Raw genomic sequence first — 25,525 nt, 5'->3', positions numbered from 1 at the left:
TCCCTGGAATAATTGACTCACAGCCCAAGTTTCCAGATGCAAATCACCAACTACCAGGTCAAGAGGTCGAACAATATGGTAAGATGAATGTACAGTAATGATAAAGACGCCAGAACAATACAGTGTTATGCTTCACAGCACCCAAGTGCATTTCAAAACCCAATCGAACGTCCATTGAGCATACAAATTTCATGGAAAGAATTGATTAGCCAGCCTACAGTAAATTGTAAAAAATCTGAAATATTAGTGTACATTAGTTCCAAATCGATAGAACTTGATCATCATGGAGTAGATCCATTCTGTACTGTATGCAGATCATTTCAACGGCCAGTCAATTGTGGTAGTTGTTTTCTGGGTTGTGGGTTTGGAGGCTGCAAGCGGGCTTGAAATGGGCGAATTCTCCGAGCAAATGCTGCTGGATCTTCATCCCAGCCTCTCACGGAGTGACGACCATCAAGGTCATCTGCTAATCGAAGTGCTTGCCGCTGAAATAACATAATGGCGAAACGTTGAGCGATAGTTCTAACGCCTGGGAGGAGATCCTTGACCACTGGCCCTACATCTTGGGCAATGTCGGCGAATTCTGAATCAAGATCAAGTCATCTTCAAGTGAATATTACGAGCATCTTGAACACCACCATACTAGAATTTAGGCTTCAGAGTTCAATGAGATTGATATGGAACGGTGAAAAGCAACTACTTGAAGGTGTATGCAATACCTGTGGCGGTGCTGGGACGCATAAGATGAGGTTCAACAAGCATCCATAACCGCCGCACTAAGTCAAGTGATTTGTAATCTTCTGGTGACAGCTGGGCCATTTGTCTACCACCAAGCACACCACCAAATATAAAACTGGGGAGAGGCCACGACCCTGGGATGGCCAGAGTTGAAGATAAGTTAAGGCGTTGAGAAAAAAATTGCCAGAGTTCGGCCAGTGCTTCTCTAGATAGTGCGTCCACAGCACGAACAACCTGGAAGCACAGTAGAAACCCTTGTCAGTTATAACGATTAACAATTCGAAATACGGAGCTTGTCGGACCCTCCCAACAAAGTGAAAGGTGATGGCGACAGATATTCATTTCAAAGAATGGCTTGGGTCTTGACTATCTGGGCTAGAAAATCTCATATTCTCGTTCACTTACCAACTCAAAAAATTTAAATGTAAAGAAATCATGTGCATGGAAGCAAGACTATGCAAGTAAATGCGATTTTCAGATTTGCCAAATTACCTCAGTCAGAATAAGCTCCTGAATGTAACTGCCTTCGGGTGCAAACAGAAGCTTTAGGGCTTCCTTTGCAGTGGGATCCAAGTAATTCACTTTTGGAGGTGGCAAAGCCGGACCACCATGGGACATAGTCATAATGTCTCGGAAGCTCTGAAACCCCGAAGCTAATGCTTCCACTCGCTGAATATCTAGTTGGGTGCTCTCTCCGTATAGGAAATACTTTAGTGCAAGCCTTGTTCGGGGACTGCACAAAACACATCCATTTTGATAAGTTAGAAGATTTAATACGTTACAAATCATCTGACCATTCAATACGTTCTGGTGGAGGTATCGAGGGTTGAGTGTCCCAACAAAGAAAGAAAATAAAATCAATTTACAAGCCAAGGAGACACGGGTTGAAGTTGTGTTAAGAAAAACAGCAAAAAATACACAAATTGCTGGCTGCTTCTCAATTAAATTAGGCGTGAACTGAAGCTTGAAATCGCAAAATATGCCATCTAATGATGCAAGTGGCCATGAGAATCATAATGTTTTTACTCACCTGTCATCAGTGAGCAATCGTTTGGAGACGTATGGATAACATGCATTGACGATACTGTAGTCAGGGTCTATGTCTAAACCAATTCCCTCCAGCACTGAGAAAGCGCGGAGAATGAGTGCAAAGTACGGTGGTATCACAAAAATGTAGTCCTTCGCGACCTTTGTAATGTCTTCAGTCATCTGCAAAAGGGTCAGTAATTGTTTTAATGTTAAAATATACTAAATGTGTTGGTTTTAGTTAATAATGGAATGTGTGATTTACAGTTTTTTTAATCCTTCGGAAAGTTTGCCTAATTCAAGGGCGAGTAGAAAATTGGATCAGTGTGTCTTGTTCAACCACATCCAATCTAGTATTGAGGCAGACTGGATTAGCTTCGAACCTGCTGGACATTTATCTTCCGAATACCACCACCTTGTAAAAGTTGGCTCATTACGCGAGTGAGTTGAGGAACCGCAGCTGCTGTTTTTGCAGGGTCAGCTTTGTCTTCAGGAACAAAACCAAGCCTTACCAAATCATCTGCTACACGAGGATAATCGGAGTTCATCAGGTGGGATATGAATTCAATCAATGTGTACCTCTGATCTTCAGTAACCTGCAAAGAAGACAGAGTTCGCTATCGATTTAGCTCAAAGCTTTGACTCGAAAGGATAAAAGTCACCAAATTTATTTGCATGTAAAGCTAGCTCATGAAAAGGCGATATTATAGTTCAAAAGGCTACCGTAGTCATGAGTCCGAAATCCAGTACACAAAGACGACCGTCTGGAGTTTTCAGAAGGTTTCCAGGATGTGGATCTGCATGAAGGAATCCGCTTTCCAGCAATTGCACTAAGTAGCAGTTCATGGCTGTTGTGATCATGGACAAGTCGGCAGCATTACTGTCGGAGAGTTTGTCTCCGACAACCCATGCACTCGTCAGCACCTGCGAAACAACTCTCCAAATTCAATAAACTAACTTGTAGTTCAGTTCTCCAGTCGATTATCTACTTATAAATTATAGAAGAGAATGTTAACTCCAATGCAAAGTGTCCAAGCGAGCGATATATTTCTGCAGAGCCTAATGTTTTTAAGCCCTCAAATGAGTTGTGTTCGCGTTCATCATTTCAATCAAAGATGTTAAATACTATACCTACATAAATCCCTTTCAAGAAGCTCTCTAGGTTTGGATATCCATAACATCAAATCCCTCAATCACAGCATCTTCTCTTTTGTTAGGAGTGTTTTACTAAGGGTAAAGGAAATTGAAACGTGCTCAAGGCTACCTTTGGTTAAGTTTTAAGGGAAAGGACTACAAACCTTGCGTGATGTGTACTTTAAGAACATCTCAGGGACGGTGACTTGAGGCAAAGAGTTCATATTTTCTAAGAACTGGATGGCATTGTGTGCCTGCGTAAAAGAATTCAAACAAAATTTGGTAAGGAGTCTCAAGTTAGACGACATTACGGTTTCTAAGTTCTCAGGCACTCACGTAGTGAGTCGTTAGCCGATAATAGTAGTACATGCAAGAAGGTCAACAAATATAGCAGTCTTCTACAGGCTGTCAGTCGGAGCAGATGAGGAGCACCACACTTCTGATTAATGACTATCATCAGCAATTTCTTTGAATCTTTCATTTTTCAAATAGGTTCCTTAAAATTATGAAGTTAAAAGGCCTTGACGCTGTTACTCTCCCATAGAAGTTCTCTACAGTAAAAGATGTTTCTTCTGACTACCAAAAGTAGAAATCTGATAGGATACCATTTGATACAGATATAATTCCATTTAAAAATTTAAAATTAAGGTTAAAGTGACATCGCACGCATCGCCCACCTCGTTGACATAATCGAGCTCATCAAAGAACCGAAAAGCCCAGCTGTCGAGTAGTCCAGTCATATCAGATTGCACTATAGGAACTTTTTGAAATATCGATGCGCCAATTCTCAGCAAGAACAGGTCACGTGATATTCCTTCTAAAACCCCAGGTCGCTGCACCTTGATTGCCACCGGAACTCCATTCTCTCTTAGTTTTGCCTTGTACACCTGAAAGCACAAAATATCTTCAAGAAAATCAGTAAATGCATCATTTTGAAAACCTGTTGCCAAATGAGCCACAGGTTTCGTAAGGTTGAATACGTTACATTTGACTAAACGACATGTTTTGAAGATGCTCAAATCTTTCTTCTTCTTCATCTGTACTGCTTAAAAACTTAAATGAATACAAAATCACTCATTGCCGCACATAATTGACTTTTTTCTGTGTACAAACCTGTCCTAAGGAAGCAGCAGCAATCGGATGTTCGGACATCTCCTCAAACATTTCTTCAGCGGGTCTTCCAAGAGATTCTAAAATAATTTGCTTCGCCTCATCGTTGGAGAAAGGAGGAACTCGGTCTTGAAGTTTTTGTAGTTGCTCTAAATATACTTGGGGCATTATGTCGGGGCGTATGCTCAATGCCTGACCAATCTAATGGCACTCAAACATAAACAAAAACGTTTTATCACCGTACTCATTAGTTTAAAATGTTTGTCGAATACAAGACTCTTCAAAGACTGTCAAGGGTGAGTTCAGAACAATGTCCCAGATCCTATCCTGACTACATTAGTCTAAGTTCTTGTCGATGGCACGCGCTTTTATTAAATGACATAGATGCCACCAACTAATTGATAAGGTGACCTGTGCCGTAAAGCATAAATTGTGCCAAAATCTCATTCTTTTATCAAAAAAATGCCAAATTTTTTTTCAGAATGTGGTATCTTGATCCTGCATGCCCAAAATTTGCAAAGCCACCATAGTTTACCTCTGATTTTAGATTGTTTTCTAACCACGCCTAACGCATCAAGAGGGTACTATTTAAAAGCTTCAAATATTGGAAATTTATTTTCATCTTTTTTTTTTTATACTATCAATTTAAGTTTATCTTAATAATTTTTTTATGTTTTTATACACTATCCCGGTTTGCACACGTTCAAGGTATTTTACACATGATCATTATTCTTCAACATATTGTCCGAAGTGATTGGCTGTTAAGTACCTTCACAGCAGTAGGTCCAAGCCTGGTGATTAGTTCAACAAGCTCCCTAGCACGTACTTGCTCCATCTGTCGTTCTCGCCCGAGGTACTTATCCAACAAGATGTTGAAAGTTAAATTCGAGCATTCAAACATGATTTTTGTAGATCTCATCGCAATGTCCATCGGTCTTTTCTTGAAATAAGCAGCAATCAAGTCTGCATCATATCGTAATGGAAGATCGCGTCCCTCCGAGAAATCCCCTTTACTTTCAAGCGCAGAGGAAACTACTACAGTTAAGGTAGCTATCGATGTAAGAAGTGCTGGAGTTCCCCCAGGTATAGCTCCGGCTCTCATGTTCGCATGATCAGACGTCATGGATACCCAAATTTGATCTACAAGTTGCTGATTGGTTGAAGTATTCACACCGATATTGTCAAAGGTCTTCATGATGTGTGATGTGAACTGCTCCACATGATCCAAGGCTGCAGTTAAAAATTCACGCAGATGTAGCGCAGTTGAATAATGTGATACAGACTGAATTGAGTGAAGAGCATGTTGCACTTCTGGGGAACTCTTAATGTTATCAATTGCTGGATCGACTACTGCCAGGAGTGTGTCAGTGTTCAGGTGCTGCAAACAACATTGAGCCATGTACACTGCTTGAAGCTTTTCCATAAAGCAGACTGGCACTACACAATCATAGTGTTTCTTCTGAACACTCTTGTTAATGGGAGAAATTTTGTTCGAATTTCTTCGCCAAAATCCCTTGAAATTGTCTTGGAAATTTCTCCGGAAAACATTACTTGATAGGTGTATACCTTCTCTTGCATACAAAGCGACACCCCCATATACACACGTACTGCTCTTAGGTCCTGCATGTGAGGATTTTGTTGATGGAAAATTGCCGATTATTGCATTGCAGTTATGTGGCGCTAAGATTGCCATCTCGAAGAAACTTCAATCCTGAGAAATGACCACCGGTTAGAGTACAGTGCAACATCGAGGCATGAAGAAAACAGATGGAAGGATTACAGCTATTCCTAGAAAGTGAATCAATACGAATAAAATATACCGAATGTTTCGTCTTCTGGTAAGCATGCCCCATCTTCTTCTAAAAGATGCACGTCCTATTACAGCTTCTATTATCGATACTGACCTACATCAAGTGCAAAAAATTCATATTCTCTTTCATCTCCTGAGAGAGCACTATGTCCGCGGCTACTCTTCCTCAAAACAAAGAAATAGTTTCCGGGACTACGCTGGAGCACAGCAGCAAGAACAAGAGATGATCCACATGAGGAAGGAGATCATCATGTGTCCTTGTTGAACAGTGTAAGCAACTCAGTACTTTGGACGAATGGTTGTCGTGGACAAGTCGCTTCCACAAGCCCTAACGAATGCAGTTATAACTATTCAAACACATCATGGAGTAGAGAACAAGATCCCACTGTCTAGACGCTTTTTATTTTTATCTTTATTATTTTATTATTTTGTTCTCCGTTTAGGATTCTCGAAGTATGCCACCACGAGTTTATCACTACAGACACTCAGCGGCCGAGCGACCTAGCGACGTAACGACCTAGTCACTCACATGTTCCATGCTGCTTATGCATAAATGATGCAACTTACACATAATAAATTGGTCAAGAATTTTGCTAGTAGGTCTGAGGTCATAAGCTTAGTTGTAGTACCGAAAGCAATTCAGACAGCTCATCGTCATTTGAGAAGAATCCATGCGTGATGGAATGGTTGCAAATAAGGCAATCGTGTTCATCCAGTACTAGAATGGATAACCAATTTCGCAAAATTAAAACAAACAGCAAGAGCTAGGATTCTTCTAAGTTAACATGGTGTAGGATCTTACAAAAGATAATTTGAAGCTTCACTCCTTGCTCACACCGCCATCGAAGAACTCTGCGCCACAATTTCAACACATCAGAGGCTATTGTCTAACTGCAACGACAATTATACGACGATAAATTGCGAGATTAAAAAGGACCTTCAGCATAGAGTCAGAATTTGAAGTCCTGCCTCCCGAGTTCACTAGAGCAACCACTAGATCGTCCACAACTATCCTTCACAATCTCAACACAAAATGAGCCGCTTCTGATCGAAATCCAACTACAACAGATCTATCAGACTGCTCGCGTTTGTCTACACGCACGCTTTCCTGTAAGGCTCAATCACCTGATCAACTTTTCATGCACACCCGATTAATATTCTCAACTACTTGAATCTCCTACTGCTGTCTCACTTGAAACGCAACGACCAGAATCACCGAAAAACTCTGTCACATCTTCGACCCCAAAATACATCATATTATAGCGAGTACGGCTGGGATCGGTCACTAAAATCGACGGCCAGTCGTCGCCACGCGACTGAACCTCGAAATTAACACTTCGGTCGTTGCGATGATCCGAGTCAGAGCTGTGGCCTACAAGAAATGCACAACCTAGAAAAATATCTTTTCTATACAAGCACGCATGAGTTACTTGTAGCGATCGTTCAGTCGTTGACGAAACGCACTGTGCGCAAAACTAATCCGCGCCATGGCGTCGTCCGATCGATGCGATCCGTGGGTGCCATCACGATGCATTCGACACTCAACCAAATTCACTTTCTGAATAGGGTGACGCCAAAGGTACGCAAGCTCCATACACTCCATGACCTCCCAATGGTTCGATCCCACGTGCACTGTGGTCCCACCCCGACGTCGATCAAGGCAACTGCTCAGTTTATCACTAAAAATAAATCGTCGATTACAAGTTGTATAATATACCAACACACTTTGTCATTTCTCAGCTGCTTGCACCATGTCTGCACGAAACTGCTCAGGTCCGTCCAAATCTCCCCAGATGTTGCTCCAGATTGGAGGTGTACCGCATCGACTGTCTAAGTCGACATTGAACAGCCCATCATTTCTCACACAGAAAGAAGCGCGGCAACGCTTTCGTAACTTCCGACACAAAGTTTTAAAGACTGGTTTAAGCACGTCATGTTGCAAGTTGTGATTGGTTTAACAAGTTGCTCGGAGAATTTGTGACGGAATCTTTGCTTGAAGGGCACCCTTCTATGTCAGATATTTCAAGACTTGGCAAATATCTGAATATCAAGGGAGATCTTAGCCCTCACTGTCTTTGAAACAAACTGTAAACTGTGACGGATAGAGATTCACAAGACATCACGGTGACTGAAAAGACTAGAGCAGGGAGCAGAAAATAATGGCAATATATTTTGGTGGGAATGTAAGGTAATCGCATGGGGCAATCTATTGAAATAGTCAACATGACATAAGGTAATCTCGACCAAAGCGGACCTCCACTACAAATGGTCGAGTGTCACTAGGAACTGAATATGTAGTTTACAACTTCGCTGCCAAATCAGTATGTAAGACTCTTTAAGATCATCTTGCTTTCGCTCTAACCATGGTCTCATAATTCTGATAAGTTGATTGCCTCACGTTATCCGGGCAATTTCCTTCACGCTTTCTCCGAAGTGGTAGGCGGTCATATGACGTAGAATCAAACGTAGTCAAGGTGCGGGTACCATCATAGGCGGTTTGATGGACATAACTATGTCAACTAGCACGGTACATCATACACAATTGTGCACACATCGAGTCCAACTTAATTGCTTGCTAAACATTTGATTGCCGGCTTATTCATTGCATTAGGAACTTCTCATCGACATACTTTCAGCATTTGATTGTTCCTTGTGCGGACCAGCACTAGCCTGCATCCTTTGGTACACCCCACGCGCAATTCTCCTCGATATTCAACGAGTCAACACCTCTTATCAAGCGGAACCATCCACTTTCACCCCAATACGTTCCCTGGCATCACAATCACAGAAAAAGCTCACTCTGAGAGCCTCGTAAAGATTAGCTTACACCGAGATGATCCAAATAAGGATACTTCGAAAACAGGAGTAAACTCAACAGGGTACTTTTGTGGTGATGCAACGGTCGCTTGGGAGCAACCGCAAAATCTCGCCTTGTGTCATAGTGACAATCGACACTCAGACAGTCTGGTACTCGAAGTACTCATTAATTTTAAAAAACAGCCAAAAGAATCAGTACAATTACCCAAGAATTGCGAATGATCCAGTACTTGAGGCCGTTCTCTTCTCCCCATCCAGAAACGCTGACTACGTGGTCGTGATGTGCAGGATCCCTGCCGTACTCAAAATTCGACGAATTATTACAAAAATATTAGATGTGAATCGTTTTCTGTACTCAATAATCTCACCACAAAAGTCGTTGACATCACATAGAATGCTAGATTGGTCACGAACTTAACCCCTAAGCTCACAGCATCCACAACGGAGACCAAGCTGGAAATAACACAAGCGCTACTCACGTGTTTACAAGAATACCACCAGTGTAGGAATGGAGTAGTGTTGAATCGATTGAACATGCAATCGGACCCCTCTCATAAATCTCCGCCATCTGCCAGCCATCACCAAGGTTTGCCACTAAAAAGGTAAGTGAATTTCAGATAACACGCTATGCGCATGAAAGAACTTATCATGCTGCACTCATCATCTATGAGGAAAGAATGAAGCGTACGAAAACGATTCCAAGCTCACCATGTTAAGTTCCCCGGAAACTTTTCCATATTCGCCGACAAAATGGATTGGGTAGTCAGAAATAGCAGTGCAACTCTCAATGTTCCCAACTGGTGGTACGCAGTTGCGACAGACATTGATAGGTGTGCATTCGTCATCCCTAGCCCGATATAGCTGCAGCATGAAATTTCATGTTAGGGGTTTTCCACGATGTGCGCAATCAAATGTTCTAGCAACTTGCTTCTCAACATAAGTCCATCACATCCTTGGATATGTTAAAAATCCCATTCACCTGGCAAGTTTCTTCAGGCAGGCCATGCTCATGCATGAATTTGAACACTCCCAGAGGATCACCGCCGTGGCAGCTTCCAGCAATATCGGTAGCGCAGTTCAAGATTCTGTTCAAAACTCAAACAGCTAGGCTTCAACGAAAGAGATCGACAGTCAAAGAGAAAAGAGCTATTGAAATCGAGGTAAGAGTATCACAAAGCATACCAAACGGCACTATTGTGCTAATTAAACAAATGCATACTAAAAGTCCACAAAGCAAAAACCAAATGAGCCAAATTAATTCTTTGAGTCCTAAGAAGCTCAAATTCACAATCCTGTTAAAATTTGGAATGTGAAAGGCGGATCCTAAAATAATAATAATAATAATAATAATAAAACAATCATCTGAAAGACAAAAAGAAAGATACTAACACTTGCACAGAGTACTGGATATCAGGCCATTGGGCCTTGCGAAGCATTTTGTGACGGTCCGCCAAAGAACTCAATGCGGCGTGCGCCCAGCAAGATCCTGACGCATTGCGCGAAAATATGGCTTGAAATTTGAGAAAAATATCACAAGAAAGTTCTAACTTTCAAACAGTACGACCATTAGTTGCACATAAAATGAGTAACCTCTGGGCATAGAGAGAAGAGGTTGAGTGCAGTACCGCAATAGACTGGAATGTGCTGGTTCAGATCGCGAGTTGCGTAGCTCGTACCTGTGAAGGTCATCAAAGCACTATCTTCAGACTTTTAAAAACGTTTTACGGGTGCCCAAGGAGCTGTAAGTCGATTATAAGACGGCCACAACAAGCTGAAAGAAGAACCGAACGGACACAGATCTGATATAACATGGGTTGATGCATTAGTGAACTGCACCATTAACGTTACGCCAATCCCAGGCCTTGGGTAGATCACTAAGCTTCAAGTATTCGTGCGGCTGCTTTGACAGTACTTTCGTTTCCACTGCGGATCCACAATTGCCACACAACGTTTGCGATGAATATTTTCCAGCTAAAAATAGGACCTCCAAGCATATACAACTTTCTGGAAAGCTTTACGGAAAAGATTTATGCGCAAACAGTAGAGAGAACCTACGGAAGAAGATTCATACCCTGCATATCCTTATACTCGTTGATGCGTGTCATAACAGGTCGAGATCTCGGATCTAATGTCGTCACAAACCAGCTGGACGCCAAGCTAGGTGCTGCTCCTCCAGCCCATGACTTGACGCAGTTTGCCATCCAAGCGGACAAAGATTTGCCAGTAATTCCGTCCAGTGAAAACATCAAAAGCCATAGCAGCGCTACTCCCCCGACAACGCCCGCCACGACCCGCGGTTGGGAGTGTTTCATTCTGCACTCCTTTTCAACCTCAAGCACAAATCCGTGCACCCCTTCCAGCTAGCAATTGACCGACCCGTACTTCTCTACAACAACTCTGCATTTCCAACCACGTCCATTAGTAAAATCACGAGATCACATGAGAACGGACGCATCCTAGTCAACAACGACCATTCACTTCTCTCCTTTTTAATCAAACAAAATCACACGCCAAAACGAGCAAAGCTAACGGAGAAGACACGGGTTAGGGAAGGTTTGATGGACACTATACCGACCGAGGTGGATCGCTGAAAAACTGCAGCATCCACCACCACCCTCACAGAGCAAGGACCATGAATGAGGACGGAATGGCTGTGTAAAGGATCTTTCATAGGGTGAAAGAAATAGTGACTAGCGGCGATGAAAGGGCGAGGAAGCATAGGGACGAGGATTGTAGGGGGCAGCAGAATTGCCGCAATGGAGTGGAGGGACGGGATTGCACGTGAGTGGCGTGTAAAAGCATTCCCCCTCCTCCCCAGGTTGCTTTGCTTCGATGGATGGATGAATTCGGGCACTACTGCAACTCCTCGGCTTCTGTCGATTCTTCATCTGGTAGGGCTCGTGGGATCACGGCGCCCCCGCCCTCACGCTTTCCCTCGCGCATTATTTTAAATTTAAACTTCAGTATTCTTGGTATCCTTTACAATCCCATCACAATTCATCCAAACATTCGTTGCTTTCTGTCTCTGTTTGTTTGTTTTGTGTGTGTGAGAGTATATGTCCATACACATAATTCTAAAAGAATGATATGTGATGTATTTAAATAAATAGATTAACATTGAAATGCATAATTGTATCAAAGGTGCCATTTGATGATGGAAAAATATCTTATATAAATATATATATATATATATATATATATATATATCCTTCAAATATGTTGAAATATCAAAAATATCCATGTATTCTTGGTAGTAGCCAATATATCCCTCAAATTTGTGATTATAGCAAATATACCTTCATTGATAATAAGTGATTATTAGCATTGTTACTTTAGTTATCATCTAGTGTCCAAACCATTTTGCTGCACTCCTATTTAGCTTTTCAAGAATTACAAAAAAATTGTCTCATTTTTTTTTATTGATTTGCAGACTACGCCTTGTATTATAGCTATTTTGTATCCATTGAGTAGTACACAATCACTCACTTAAATCTCTCCTCTACATGTCTAAGTAAATCTATAAAAATCTTAAAAAAGTTGGATAAGATTTGTTGCTGAAAGGATACAAGACATGACAAATCAATTATTGTATCATATCTATTTATTTATTTATTTATTGACTTGCTACAAGAGTCTAATCTAATCTAATCTGATTGCTAATACTACTCAACCATCACAACCTCTTTTTTACTTGTGATAATAAATAGGGTTCCAATATATCATATATTTTAATAAATTCTATAATATTTATTTCATAATTTTTTTTATGAATGTTAAATAAAAAAATATTATAAATTAAATATCTTAAGAGATTTTATACATGTTTTTTATCATATTTATTTATTTATTTTTACAAGATCTTATCTTGATGTTCTAATAATTTATATGAAAATATTTTTGTATTAATAATCAAGTCTTATTGAGTATTCTTAAGTTAGAGATTAAAATTAATGCCTATATTACTTAAGTAAATAGAAGTAAATAGAAGTAGGTAGAATATGTTGGATAGATAATATCTTCTTTGAAAAACTTTGAAGAATTTTTTGAGATAGAGATTTGAAATTTAGATTCCAATAATTGCACCATGTGGCTATTGAAACTTATCTTTTAAGTATTGTTATTGCAAATAAATCCTTCTTGATAGCTTGATGATTTTACTTAAGTAGGATTGTAGAGTCAATTCTATTTAAAAATATTCTTTCTTGCTTTGCATCTTAAATAAATAAATTAAGTCTTTTGTATGATTTAAACTATTTTTTGGAGGTATTTACAACTACATTAATGAAGAGAAACTATAAAAGACTAGTAAAAAAAAAACTCTAGTCTTTGCAATAGAAAGCACATTCAATTGCTACATGTATTGCAAAATTCTAATAACTTGCTTGTGACATGAATTAAAAAAATTAATATTTTTTTCAAAAATAATTATTTTAAAATTGACTTAAAAGATAAGATTAAAAATTTATTATTGATAATTTCAAAATTAGATTCATTAGAATATTTCATCACTTAAGCCATATCATACAACAGTCAATTCTTTTGAAGATGCTAAGTACAAAGATTTGATTAAAAAATGACAATCTAAGTTATGACAACAACTTGTAAATCTTTATATATCTATTCATTAAGTCCAAAATATTTGTAGATCAATTCAACACAATTCAAACAATTAATAAAAGATATAAAAGATAATTATCTTTGTAAATATATATATATATATATATTATAAAAATTTAGGTCATAAATTAAAAAAATTTAATATCAAATCTAATAGATTTAAGATACAAAGCACAAACTCAAATATAATTTTTTTAAAAAATAAAGTTATTAATACACAATCATAGCAATTAGAAGTTTTATAAAAGAAACTAAGCCTTATAAAGTGGCATTTAGATATCAAGAATCTAACATTATCTTTAACATCATTTAATATCCTTTATATCTATTAATAATAGATTTAAAAATTTAAAATTATATAATATGATACTTTTTTTGGAGATTAGAACAGATCTTTATAAAATTTAGTCGAATACTAGGAACCCAGCTTAACCTTTATTTGTTAGAGCTAAGACAGTTATGCAAATTGCAAAATAAAAATATATTAGTTTATAATTATTTAAGTAATACTAAGTCTTCATTCATATAGTGATTGTAGTAGAAGCTTAAATTAGTATAAAGAATGTTAATATATTTATAGAAAATCAGAGATAAAAAACATATTTTTCTTATAGTATAAAATTTCAACAATGAAGGATTATATGCAATAATAAAATTAACTGTGTAGTAAGATAATACATGTAGAAGTTTTGGATCTTATAAATAGAAATAATAATTTTTTTTTAAATCTAAAAAAGTACAAACTATTATGTATTAGACAACTCTAATAACTATACATGATTCATATTTTTTTAGTATTTTTAAACTATTATTAAATAATTATCAAGAATTTTTAAGAATTTATGAGTTATTGTTCTATTTATATAATTAAATTCTAAATATTTTTTTTGTAGACTTAAGATAAATAAAATGAGCATGAAAATTTTTAAAGATAAATTTCACTTTAACTTATATTTTATGTTGGCTAAATTTTTCCAAGTCTTTTAATTAGAATAAATGCATCTAACTTTGTATTAAATTTAGTTATATAACAATTGAATATAGATAAATTTCATTCTATTTGTATGTTTTATGTTTTTTTTTGTTTTTTTCCTTTTAAGAATTTTTCTTGTAAACTTAAGCTAAAAAGAATGAGCATTAGAAGGTTTAAAAACAAATTACACTTTAACTTCTAATTTATATTGCTTGGATTTTTCCAAGTCTTTTTTTATTAAAATAAATACATCAAAATTTGCATTAAATGGAAATCTATAATAATTGAATATAGATTTATTTCTTTCTATTTTTTTCATTCTAAAAACTTTTCAACAATCAAGTTTAATTATAAAAAATATAATTATAAATTATAGTTTTCATGAATTTTCTTTAATAATAGAATTAAAACTTAAAAACAGATTTTTTATTTAATTAATGACATGAATTATAAGTATTTTATATCAACATATATTTTAAACTATTATCAAGGTTGTTGGAGTATGTCTTTGTTATGATTTGTATTTAAATTATTTGTATTTTCTTTAAAAAGAATAAAGCTTTTTAAATTCCTTCTCAAGATATTCTTGTCTTGCATTAAAGAAAAGAAGTTGTTGCATATAATTTACAATAAAATATTCTCATTAAATCAAAGCAGTTACATCTTTAAGCCATTATTATAAGAATTTTATATTTACAACTTTTACTAATTAAATTTGTCCAAATTTGTTTGAAAATTCTCTTTGTTTTATGTTGAAAAATTAGCATTATAATGATTCTAGAAAATTTGATTTTAAATATTTTTTTTTATTTTTTTTTATTTTGAAAGAAGACTATATAATCTAAAGGATTAAGTACTATTATGTGCATTGGAAGTATAACATGACTTTATAGCAACGTAATATTTTAAATACAATTTAATTTAAAAGCCTATTTATAAAAATATTTAGTGGCATCAAACATAAAATAAAATAAATAAATTTGTTTAATATTGTGATACTTATTTTTAAATCAAGACTCTATAATATCATTTCTATAGACTTTGTAACTTCTATGTATTTTTGAAAACCTTCAATCATTATTTTTAATGGACTTCATTACAAATTTTTAATTATCAAATTCTTACATCTTACTTTGTGATTATCAATCATCTATTTAAAATTATACAAAACTTATTACAAATAAAGAAATAATGTTATGTTGTAGTATGGCTTTAAAGTAAAAGATAAATGGAAGAATTTTATTATATAAGATCTTATAATAAAAAGTTATATTAAAAATATAAATAATAGTTAAAAAGGTAATCCAAAAATTTAGAATTAATGCTTCTTTTTTTAAAAATGTCTTCTACTTACATTATAGGATAAAAAATAACTTAAAATAAACCAAGTTAACAAAAATAATATTATAGGCCTCTCAAGGTAAAAATAAAGAGTAATTTTTAATAAAAATTATCTAAAAAAGTCTTAGATTGATGCTCAAAGAAGGCTGATAATGAACCATGGTGAAAATTAATTCTTAAGGCACAAAACCGTGCACCAACAAATGTGGGATTTGTTTGTTGATTGAAAGCACTATCTAAAAGAAATCTCTTAAAATTTTTTTTAGCATTAGTTTTGAGGGATTAAGTGCTTATTGACTTTGTGACATTATTATATAGTTTAGGTTTTCTTGACTGACTCTTCTTTGTATTACATAAAAAAAAATTGTTTTAATGGAGTGTGTAAGTTTTGTAGCAAATTTATAAATGAAATTTTGTGGGTTTGTGAAGACATACGTGGTGTATGTGTATTGATAATTTGAATACAATTAGACAACACAATAAAAAAATTAATTAAGATTTAAACAAATTAGGATCTCAAAAATTAGATCTTTTGGTTCTAAGTATTTTTTTGGTTAGATTAGAATAATATTATTTGTATTTATGGTTGAGTAATGTTTTAATATTCTTAAAAAATTTGACAACAAGTTTGCAATTTAAGAGAGAGATGTTGAAGCTTGAAGTTTTGCATTAATATTAAAAAGAAAGAACATCCAACGATTTAGTGGATTAAAGGCATTATCTCTCATTTTCTAACTTTGATCATTATTAAATTTTATTAAGAAATTTTAAAAACTTCATATTTTTTTAATCTGGAGACTTATTTAAGATTTTAAATGTATTGCTAAAATCAAATGCATTACTAAAAGAAAGATATGTCAATTTGAATTTTCAAGAAGACAAAGCAAAACATAAATCAACAAAGTAAAGCACCAAACGGCTCTATATTTAAAATTTAAAAAACTTATAGAATATTATAAGTCCACCATTAAATTTATAGATCTCAAAAATATAGGGATAGTTCAAATTACAACATTAAAAAGTCTATTTATTTCTTAGAGAATATATATAACTCTCATCCTCCAAATTCTAAATTCTAAATTTGAATTCTATCTTCTTAGAATTATTAATATTTTGGTGCTATTGTATGTTCGAAATAATGTATGTAGGCTTAATTTAATTTTTCTTACTAACATATAAGAGTATATTTGATTGATTTAAAACATTTTTTACAAATATATTCTTAAATAATCATTGATTATTATTTTTGACAATGATATCCAACTCTTTTTATTAATGACTTTAAAAAATGTAAGGTTACCCAATTCGTTTGGCAATGATTTCAACTTCCCACACCTACAAATATCTAAGATAGTCAAAGATGTGAGGTTATCCAATTCATTTGGCAATGATGTCAACTTTGAGCAATCACATAAGTTAAAAGAAGTCAAAGATGTGAAGTTGCCCAATTCATTTGGCAATGATGTCAACTTTTGACGTCTATTTATATTTAAAGAAGTCAAAGTTGTCAGGTTGCCCAATTCATTTGACAATGATGTCAACTTTTGACACCCACTTAAATTTAATGAAGTCAAAGATGTGAGGTTGCCAAGTTCATTTGGCAATGATGTCAACTTGAGATATCCACTTACATTTCAGGAAGTCAAAGTTGTAAGGTTGCCCAATTCAATTGGTAATGATGTCAACTTTTGACATCCACTTATATTTAAGGAAGATAAAGATGTAAGGTTGCCCAATTTATTTGGCAATGATGTCAACTTCCAACACCTACTTAAATTTGAGGAAGTCAAGTTTGTGAGGTTACCCAAATCATTTGGCAATGATGTCAACTCCCAACACCCACTTAAATTTAAGAAAGTGAAAGATTTGAGGTTGTCCAATTTATTTGGCAATGATATCAACTTCCAACATCCACTTATATTTAAAGAAGTCAAAGTTGTCAGGTTGCCTAATTCATTTGGCAATGACGTCAACTTTTGACATTCACTTATATTTAAGGAAGTCAAATTTGTGAGGTTGCTCAATTCATTTAGCAATGATGTCAACTCCCAATACCCACTTAAATTTAAGGAAGTTAAAGATGTGAGGTTGCCCAATTCATTTAGCATTGATGTCAACTCGCATCATCTACTAAAATTTAAAGAAGTCAAAGTTGTGAGGTTGTCCAATTCATTTGGCAATGATGTCAACTTTTGACATCCACTTATATTTAAGGAAGTCAAAGTTGTCAGGTTGCCCAATTCATTTGGCAATGATGTCAACTTTTGACACCTACTTAAATTTAAGGAAGTCAAAGATGTGAGTTTGCCCAATTCATTTGGCAATGATGTCAACCTTGAACAATCACATAAATTTAAGGAAGTCAAAGATGTGAGGTTGCCCAATTCATTTGGCAATGATGTCAACTTGAGACATCCACTTATATTTAAGGAAGTCAGAGTTATAAGGTTGCCCAATTCAATTGGCAATGATGTCAACTTTTGACATCCACTTATATTTAAGGAAGTTAAAGATGTAAGGTTGTCCAATTTATTCGACAATGATGTCAACTTCCAACACCCACTTAAATTTAAGGAAGTCAAGTTTGTGAGGTTGCCCAAAATATTTGGCAATGATGTCAACTCTCAACACCCACTTAAATTTAAGAAATTCAAAGATGTGAGGTTGCCCAATTTATTTGGCAATGATGTCAACTTCCAACATCCACTCAAATTTAAGGAAGTCAAAGATGTGAGGTTGCTCAATTTATTTGGCAATGATGTCAACTCCCAACACCTACTTAAATTTAAGGAAATCAAAGATGTGAGGTTGCCCAATTCATTTGGCAATGATGTCAACTCCCAACATCCACTTATATTTAAGGAAGTCAAAGATGTGAGGTTCCCCAATTCATTTGGCAAGGATTTCAACCTTGAGCAATGACGTAAATTTATGGAAGTCAAAGATGTGAGGTTGCCCAATTCATTTGGCAATGATGTCAATTTTTGACATCCACTTATATTTAAGGAAGTTAAAGATGTGAGGTTACCCAATTCATTTCGCAATGATGTCAACTCCCAACATCCACTTAAATTTAAGGAAATCAAAGATATGAGATTGCCCAATTCATTTGGTAATGATGTCAACTTGAGACATCCACTTATATTTGAGGAAGTCAAAGTTGTGAGGTTGCTCAATTCATTTGGCAAGGATTTCAACCTTGAGCAATCACATAAATTTATGGAAGTCAAAGATGTGAGGTTGCCCAATTCATTTGGCAATGATGTCAACTTTTGACATCTACTTATATTTAAGGAAGTCAAAGTTGTTAGGTTGCCCAATTCATTTGGCAATGATGTCAACTTTTGACATCCACTTATATTTAAAGAAGTCAAAGTTGTCATGTTGCCCAATTCATTTGGCAATGATGTCAAATCCCAACACCCACTTAAATTTAAGGAAGTCAAAGATGTGAGGTTGCCCAATTCATTTGGCAATGATGTCAACTTGAGACATTCACTTATATTCAAGGAAGTCAAGGTTGTGAGGTTGCCTAATTCATTTGGCAATATTATCAAGCTTGGGCATTCAAATAAATTTAAGGAAACTAAAGATGTGAGGTTGTTCAAATCATTTGGCAATGATGTCAACTCCCAACACCCACTTAAATTTAAGGAAGTCAAAGATATGAGGTTGCCCAATTCATTTGGCAATGATATCAACTTCCAACACCTACTTAAATTTAAGGAAGTCAAAGATGTGAGGTTCCCCAATTCATTTGGCAATGATGTCAACTTGAGACATCCACTTATATTTAAGGAAGTCAAAGTTGTGAGGTTGCCCAATTCATTTGGCAATGATGTCAATCTTGAGCAATCACATAAATTTAAGAAAGCCAAAGATGTGAGGTTGCCTAATTCATTTGGTAATGATGTCAACTTCCAACACCCACTTAAGTTCAAGGAAGTCAAAGATGCGAGGTTGCCCAATTCATTTGGCAATGATGTCAAGTATGGGCACTTACTCATATCTAAACTAGTCAAAGATGTGAGGTTGCCTAATTCATTTGGCAATGATGTCAACCTTGAACAATCACATAAATTTAAGGAAGTCAAAGATGTGAGGTTGCCTAATTCATTTGGCAATGATGTCAACTCCCAACATCCACTTAAATTTAAGGAGGTCAAAGATGTGAGATTGCCCAATTCATTTGGCAATGATGCCAAACTTCGGCACTTACTCATATTTAAAGTAGTCAAAGATGAAAGGTTGCCCAATTCATTTGGCAATGATGTCAACCTTGAGCAATCACGTAAATTTAGGGAAGTCAAAGTTGTGAAGTTACCCAATTCATTTGGCAATATTATCAAGCTTGAGCATTCACACAAATTGAAGAAAACCAAAGATGTGAGGTTGCCCAATTCATTTGGTAATGATATCAAGTTCGAGCACCCACTTAAATTTAAGGAAGTCAAAGATATGAGCTTGCCTAATTCATTTGGCAATGATGTCAACTTTGAGCACTTAGTTATTTCACAAGTAGTCAAAGATGAGTAATTATCCAAGTTATTTAACAATGATATCAAACTTGAAGTTTCACATATTCTCAAGGTTGTAAAAGATAGAAAATTGATTGATTTATTTGGCAATATTATCAAGCTTGAACATGATGTCATCAATAAGTACTTTATACACCTTAAATCCTTGCAAATCTCCAAAAAAGTTGGACGATCTTTGGGATTAAATTTCCAACAATCTTCTATTAAACTCTTCAAAATTGGTGGACAATGATAAGGTAGAGATGGGCACTCTCCACTCTTTATCTTTTCCTTAGCTTCACTATTGGTTAGATCTAAGAAAGGGACTTTTCCTGTTAGTATTTGATAACACACCATACCAAAACTATACACATCACTTTTTGGTGGATACTTTCGTTTGTTTGTACTTGTAAGCACATGGTTTTCACTTCCTTGCTCATGGATTTTAATCACTTCTAGAGCCATGTACCTAGTAGTACCTATATTAAGTGTTTGAGTAGAACAACTACTTTTCTTGGTTTTGGACATTCCAAAATCTGCCAATTTGGCATGTACATATCCAATTTCCATGTTTGTTATCTTCACCAAAACATTGTTTGGTTTCAAGTCCCTATGTACAATATCTTTTGAATGAAGACAAACCATACCTTCTGCAATTTGAAGAATAATGTCAACAACTACTGTATTAGAGAATGGTACATCTAGATGAAGAGTTTCCAATCTATGCCATATTAGAGAAGTAAGATCTCTATCCATCAACTCCATGAAAATAGAGCATTGATGCTTACTTGAAGTGTAGTGAAGTATGGACATAACATTCGCATGAAACACCCCCAATTCAGTTGACAATTCTTGTTCAAAATGTTTATTGTTTGATCCATAAAACACCTTCTTTGCAACTTCCATCTCTAACCAATTAACTTTAAATACAGTTGCAGATGCACCTTTTCCTATTTGGTTTTGTTGCTTCATCTTATCCAATTTTCTCTTCAATAGGTTTCGTGAAGATGCAATTGATGTGCTTTCAAGTCTTTCAAGCAAAATGTAAGCCAATTCTTTCTCCTCACCATTCAATGACTTCAAGTCCAAATCCACTTTCTTTAGCAATGTCTCTTCATCTTGAAATGCTTTCTCTTGCACAATCTTGGCTTCAATGCTATTGATCTCTTCAATTTCGTCAACAAGTTTTGCCCAAGTTTTGCTTAGTGGTGCTTTGAACTCATAGTCAAAAAATGAAAGTCTACATAATTCCAAATTAAAGCTTATTGATGAAACACGCTCTTGCACTTTTGTCAATATGATGGCAGCCTCGATCCATGCATTTTTGCAACAATCTTGGATGAAACTTTCAATTTCTTTTGCCTTTGTAGCAAATAGCTTGAAATTACCCACACAACTTGCAAAAGCTTCTTCAGGAATATCTTTTCGAATGCATATGGCATGAAAGAATGAACTAGCACTCTCAATGGTGAGCTTGAGTTTATAAGCTAAATATCCACATTGCTCTTTGTTGAATTTTGGCAAATTTGTTGCCTCTCTTTGAGAAGTTAATTCTTGGACTTTTTCCATGGATTTCATTGCAATTTTTAAATACAATTGCAATTCTGAATATTTGCTTGATACAACTCCACCAAGAGTATGATCTGCACGTATTTCGTAACCATGGACCAATATTAAATCATATGGTTGTCAATACAATCAAAAAGACATTGTAAAGACTAGCACAATATTACTTACAACTACAGAAATCCAAAAACATGCCTACAAGAAAATACACCACCCATAATATAAAAAAAAGCACAATAATGCAACCAAGGTATTAAAACCATTTTAAACTCAAGACATATTGATTTTGTAGTGGAAAGAGCATTACCCAAACCATTAACATTTGGCAACATTGATTCTGAAGTGTGAGTTGTAGGATCCAACCTAGCCATAATTCGAAAATAGTGCTTTAGGATGCTCAAATTTATTACTAGGAAATGGCCTTATCACCTGTTGAAGATGCACACATCAAATAATAGTATTTGACTTATGAGAAACTAGATTAGATTCTTGCAAGATTAGTATTACCACCCTAATGGTAGCTTATTCAACCATGCAATAATTCACCAAATTTTAATATCCAATGAATTGCAATTATTGCCTAAACTTCTCACTCCCTCAATTTAGCCCAACGTAACACAAGCAAGCAAAATAAAAAATCGTACCTCCATCATCACTCAATTTAGATATTCTCATCCATTGACAAGAATTCATCTTTATACAAAACTTCATCCATAAATGAGATGTCATCTAACAATAAGAATTCACCCATACCTGAGTATTCATTCAAGTTGTTCATCCACATGGGTTGATCAAATTCCTAACCTAACTTTATCCAACTCAATTAGTCATCCAATCCAACAATTCATCCAATCCGGAAGTCTCACCGCAATGTGGAAGATGTCGAAAACGAGCCTGGAGTAGCTGCGATAGCAGTTGTGTAGGAAGAAATGGAATTGCTCGCCGACCCACTGGCGGCTCAAAGTCCTTCGATCTTCAGAACCCTTCACAAGAATGAAAGTGGGTTGGCAAAGCTGCCACCAATCTTTACAACCCTTCACAGGAATGAAACTGGGTAGGCGAAGTCATGACTTGCACCAGAAACTCGGGATATGGAAAAGAGGGCTGCCGGATGATAATGGTATCACAATTGTTCCGAGTCCAAGAGTATCACAGGAAGCTATCCGAACTCCAGATGCTACCTGCTCACATGAAATTCTTCAGCGAAGCCGACGGTTCTATCGACAACCAAGCTGCTTACATAAAATTTTCACTAAGCTGTCAACTTCAATGCCTGCCTCACGAGGACCTTCCGCTGCCAACCATACACCACAATTTTGTGTTTTAATGAACAACCACCTTACCTCATCAGCACTAACAAATCGGTACTACATTTCGAACACCCTTGCAACACTGAATTCTGAACAACGTTGCCTCTCTGCAATTGTCGGTAGGGACTCTGACCGTCAAGTTACTTGCTCAACTTTTCGCTGACACAGTCACATCTCCAAATTTAAGCATCGATATCTGCTATTAAGACCCACATCACCAGCGAACTCGCGTCCGCCTACTAGTTGCACAACATCATTTCTCCCATTCAACAATACCTGCCAACCCCGCCAGTCCACCGAGAGTGCCGACTAAAGGCGACGACGATGATTGGAAACTCAGCGATAGTCGAACAACACCGGAGCCCAAAAACAGTCAGAGACGAACGAGCACAGCAACAAGTGCCGAATTAAGTCGACCACCAGCCAAAATTGACGGCACTGCACCGCAGGACTTAATCCTCCAGCATCCACGGCGACAAAAACGCGGGTCGGCGGATGGCAAATACCGCAATTTCCCCGACGGCTACCAACCACGACCTAAACGTCCACTACTTCCTTCAAGTACTTGCAGCAGCAGCCATGACTTCAAGGAGTGCAGTCGGTGAAGCAGTCGAATTTGCAGCCACAACCGCAACAGTGGCATCAAACGGCCTTACCCTACAACAAGATGGTGGAGAACAGAACCGAAGAATCACCAGGAGAAGACGACGAGGCCAGCAACAAGAAAGCGTCGACAATCCTCAATGCCACTGAACCACCAACCCGAAAAAGAAGCGCCACCAGAGAGCACCAAACGGGACAGAATCATGAGACACCGTCGCACACTTGATGCTTCCACCACAGTGCAACCAGCACCATCCAACGCCCCTTCACACACTATGAAGAAGAACATGGACCGAGCACCAGCTCGATGCAGGACCAGAACAAACAGCAACACGATTCGAAGCAGAAGCTGGAAAAAGGGAGCAAAAAAGATTCCCCAAAAGGGAACCCGTCGACACTCCAGTGGTAGGCGGCGGCGCAATAACAACAATAGAGCAACAAGGCGCCGTCGAAAACTACCACCTTAGCATGAACACCCGTATCGCCCTCTAACCATAGACCAACGGAAGAAGTACGGAAACCAGATCACGTTGACAACAGGAGCTTCCGCAGCCACCAGCCTTGATCGCAGCACACTCCGAAGCAGGATCGCCACAGACAACAAAAACGGTAGAACAGCCAGGGACGGCGTTGCAGAAGCGCCCTAAATGACGAGCAGCCCCCCTCCACGGGAACAGTAACGCGAGCAAAAAGCCAGATCTCGCTCCAACTGCACGACTGCGAGGAAGAGAATGCAAAACCAGCGTCGCCACACTAGGAGCATTGACCACCGGAATGGCAACGGGAGAAACGTAGCAAAACTAAGATTGCAGCAACGCCGCTGCCGTCACCACAACACACCGCACCTGAACAGCACCAACCCTAGCACCCAGAGAAAGCGGAGCTCTCGAAAACAAAAACCCGGAAAAAACCAAGAGAGTCCATCCGGCAGCAGAATCCCCCCTTGACAACTTCTCTCCCCGAGGAATGTGGATCGGGACCCCGCATCGACGGCTCTCTGTGATCGAAAGCACATTTCAATACAGCAGCTCCCTCATCCTCCTCGGCTCCGGGATGAATTCGTCCTCGTTGTCCATCCCTACATGATGTCGATGTGCTCAGTCTTCTGCAACGTACAATCTATGAATTCATTACTATGAAGTGTCAAAGAAGATGATGAAAGCTGGCCTCGGCGCAATGACTTAGAAAAATAGTTAATTTATTACAAAGCAAAATCGATTCCTGTACCCTTTCTAGACCAAGTACTCAGTTTCAAGCTGGGTTCTTTTCAGTAAGAACTTAGTAAGCTTTTATTCACACCATCTTTTGGATACATCTTAGGTGTATTTTTGTTTTTTTTTTTTTGTTGATTTTGGCTGGTTAGGATTCAAGCTAGGATCCTTCGTGCAAACCCTTTAATGTTGGTGGCATTTGTAGTGATTGCAAGGATCAGAACGAATGAGAACCGAAGCAAACAAAACACCCAATTGGCAGAGCAAGGAGAGATAATGTTAATCAAATTCTCATTCCATTTCCATCATCCAACCGCTTCTTCTTTTCTTTCCTACTTTTTATTTATTTATTCTCTATTATTAATTAAATATATAACAAGTGAGAATCTTGAAATACCTAGAAAGAAAGAAATGAAAGAATCCACTTGCAAGTGCTATTATTATTATTATTATTATTACTACTACAAAAGTTACTACTTCACTCCATAAGACAATATAAAAGGCTCTTATGAATATGGTGTAATCAAGTTATTGTATTAATATACTTTATGTTTTATTTTATTATTTTTAGTGTTCTTTCTCTTACATAGTATCAAAGCACTAATAATCCTTCATTTCCTTTAGTGTAAGTGCAAAACTCCACCCACTATGGCTTTTCATAATTCTTCCTGTACTCTATTAATTCCCTTGTTTTATGAAATTATTTATTGCACTTGGAGTATTAATTTGGATGCTCTCTTAAGTGGAGTAGA

General features: G+C 36.8%; 3 protein-coding genes across 10 annotated transcripts; all 3 read right to left on the bottom strand.

Annotated features, from left to right (window-relative positions):
* Positions 1–76: 76 nt before the first annotated feature.
* LOC112282687 (uncharacterized) lies at positions 77–7,081 on the bottom strand. Of its 3 annotated transcripts, none has more exons than XM_024520640.3 (12): positions 6,944–7,081; positions 6,621–6,670; positions 4,778–5,719; positions 4,012–4,209; positions 3,576–3,785; positions 3,063–3,152; positions 2,488–2,688; positions 2,148–2,360; positions 1,769–1,947; positions 1,231–1,471; positions 720–972; positions 77–583 (listed from the first exon to the last, which is right to left on the bottom strand). In XM_024520640.3, exons 3-12 carry the CDS (start codon positions 5,699–5,701, stop codon positions 321–323), a joined length of 2,772 nt encoding a protein of 923 aa, XP_024376408.1. In that variant the 5' UTR covers positions 5,702–5,719; positions 6,621–6,670; positions 6,944–7,081; the 3' UTR covers positions 77–320. The 3 variants fall into 3 exon arrangements, with proteins under 3 accessions (XP_024376408.1, XP_024376409.1, XP_073390278.1); XM_024520641.3 differs by lacking the exon at positions 6,944–7,081 and adding an exon at positions 6,756–6,895; XM_073534177.2 differs by lacking the exons at positions 6,621–6,670; positions 6,944–7,081 and adding an exon at positions 5,829–5,947.
* Positions 7,082–8,002: 921 nt separating this feature from the next.
* LOC112282901 (uncharacterized) lies at positions 8,003–11,261 on the bottom strand. 2 transcript variants are annotated; one of them, XM_024521043.3, is made up of 10 exons: positions 11,207–11,261; positions 10,707–11,032; positions 10,472–10,558; positions 10,261–10,311; positions 10,025–10,121; positions 9,615–9,720; positions 9,344–9,496; positions 9,115–9,203; positions 8,841–8,928; positions 8,003–8,588 (listed from the first exon to the last, which is right to left on the bottom strand). In XM_024521043.3, the coding sequence occupies exons 2-10, from the start codon at positions 10,945–10,947 to the stop codon at positions 8,484–8,486; spliced, it is 1,017 nt and encodes a 338-aa protein (XP_024376811.1). In that variant the 5' UTR covers positions 10,948–11,032; positions 11,207–11,261; the 3' UTR covers positions 8,003–8,483. The 2 variants fall into 2 exon arrangements, with proteins under 2 accessions (XP_024376811.1, XP_024376810.1); XM_024521042.3 differs by having other exon boundaries at positions 11,211–11,261.
* A 5,735-nt stretch (positions 11,262–16,996) lies between these two features.
* On the bottom strand, positions 16,997–24,580 carry LOC112282583 (uncharacterized). 5 transcript variants are annotated; one of them, XM_073534367.2, is made up of 5 exons: positions 23,236–24,578; positions 22,516–22,943; positions 21,957–22,078; positions 20,872–21,726; positions 16,997–20,733 (listed from the first exon to the last, which is right to left on the bottom strand). In XM_073534367.2, the coding sequence occupies exons 3-5, from the start codon at positions 22,018–22,020 to the stop codon at positions 18,191–18,193; spliced, it is 3,462 nt and encodes a 1,153-aa protein (XP_073390468.2). In that variant the 5' UTR covers positions 22,021–22,078; positions 22,516–22,943; positions 23,236–24,578; the 3' UTR covers positions 16,997–18,190. The 5 variants fall into 5 exon arrangements, with proteins under 5 accessions (XP_073390468.2, XP_024376124.2, XP_024376122.2 ...); XM_024520356.3 differs by having other exon boundaries at positions 16,997–21,726; positions 22,516–22,830; positions 22,993–24,580; XM_024520354.3 differs by having other exon boundaries at positions 16,997–21,726; positions 23,093–24,579.
* Between the last annotated feature and the right edge of the window lie 945 nt (positions 24,581–25,525).

This window comes from Physcomitrium patens, chromosome 5 (genome assembly GCF_059467195.1).
Source record: "Physcomitrium patens ecotype Gransden chromosome 5, ASM5946719v1, whole genome shotgun sequence".
NCBI classification, from domain to species: Eukaryota; Viridiplantae; Streptophyta; class Bryopsida; order Funariales; family Funariaceae; genus Physcomitrium; species Physcomitrium patens.
This window is presented reverse-complemented; position numbering and strand designations above follow the sequence as displayed.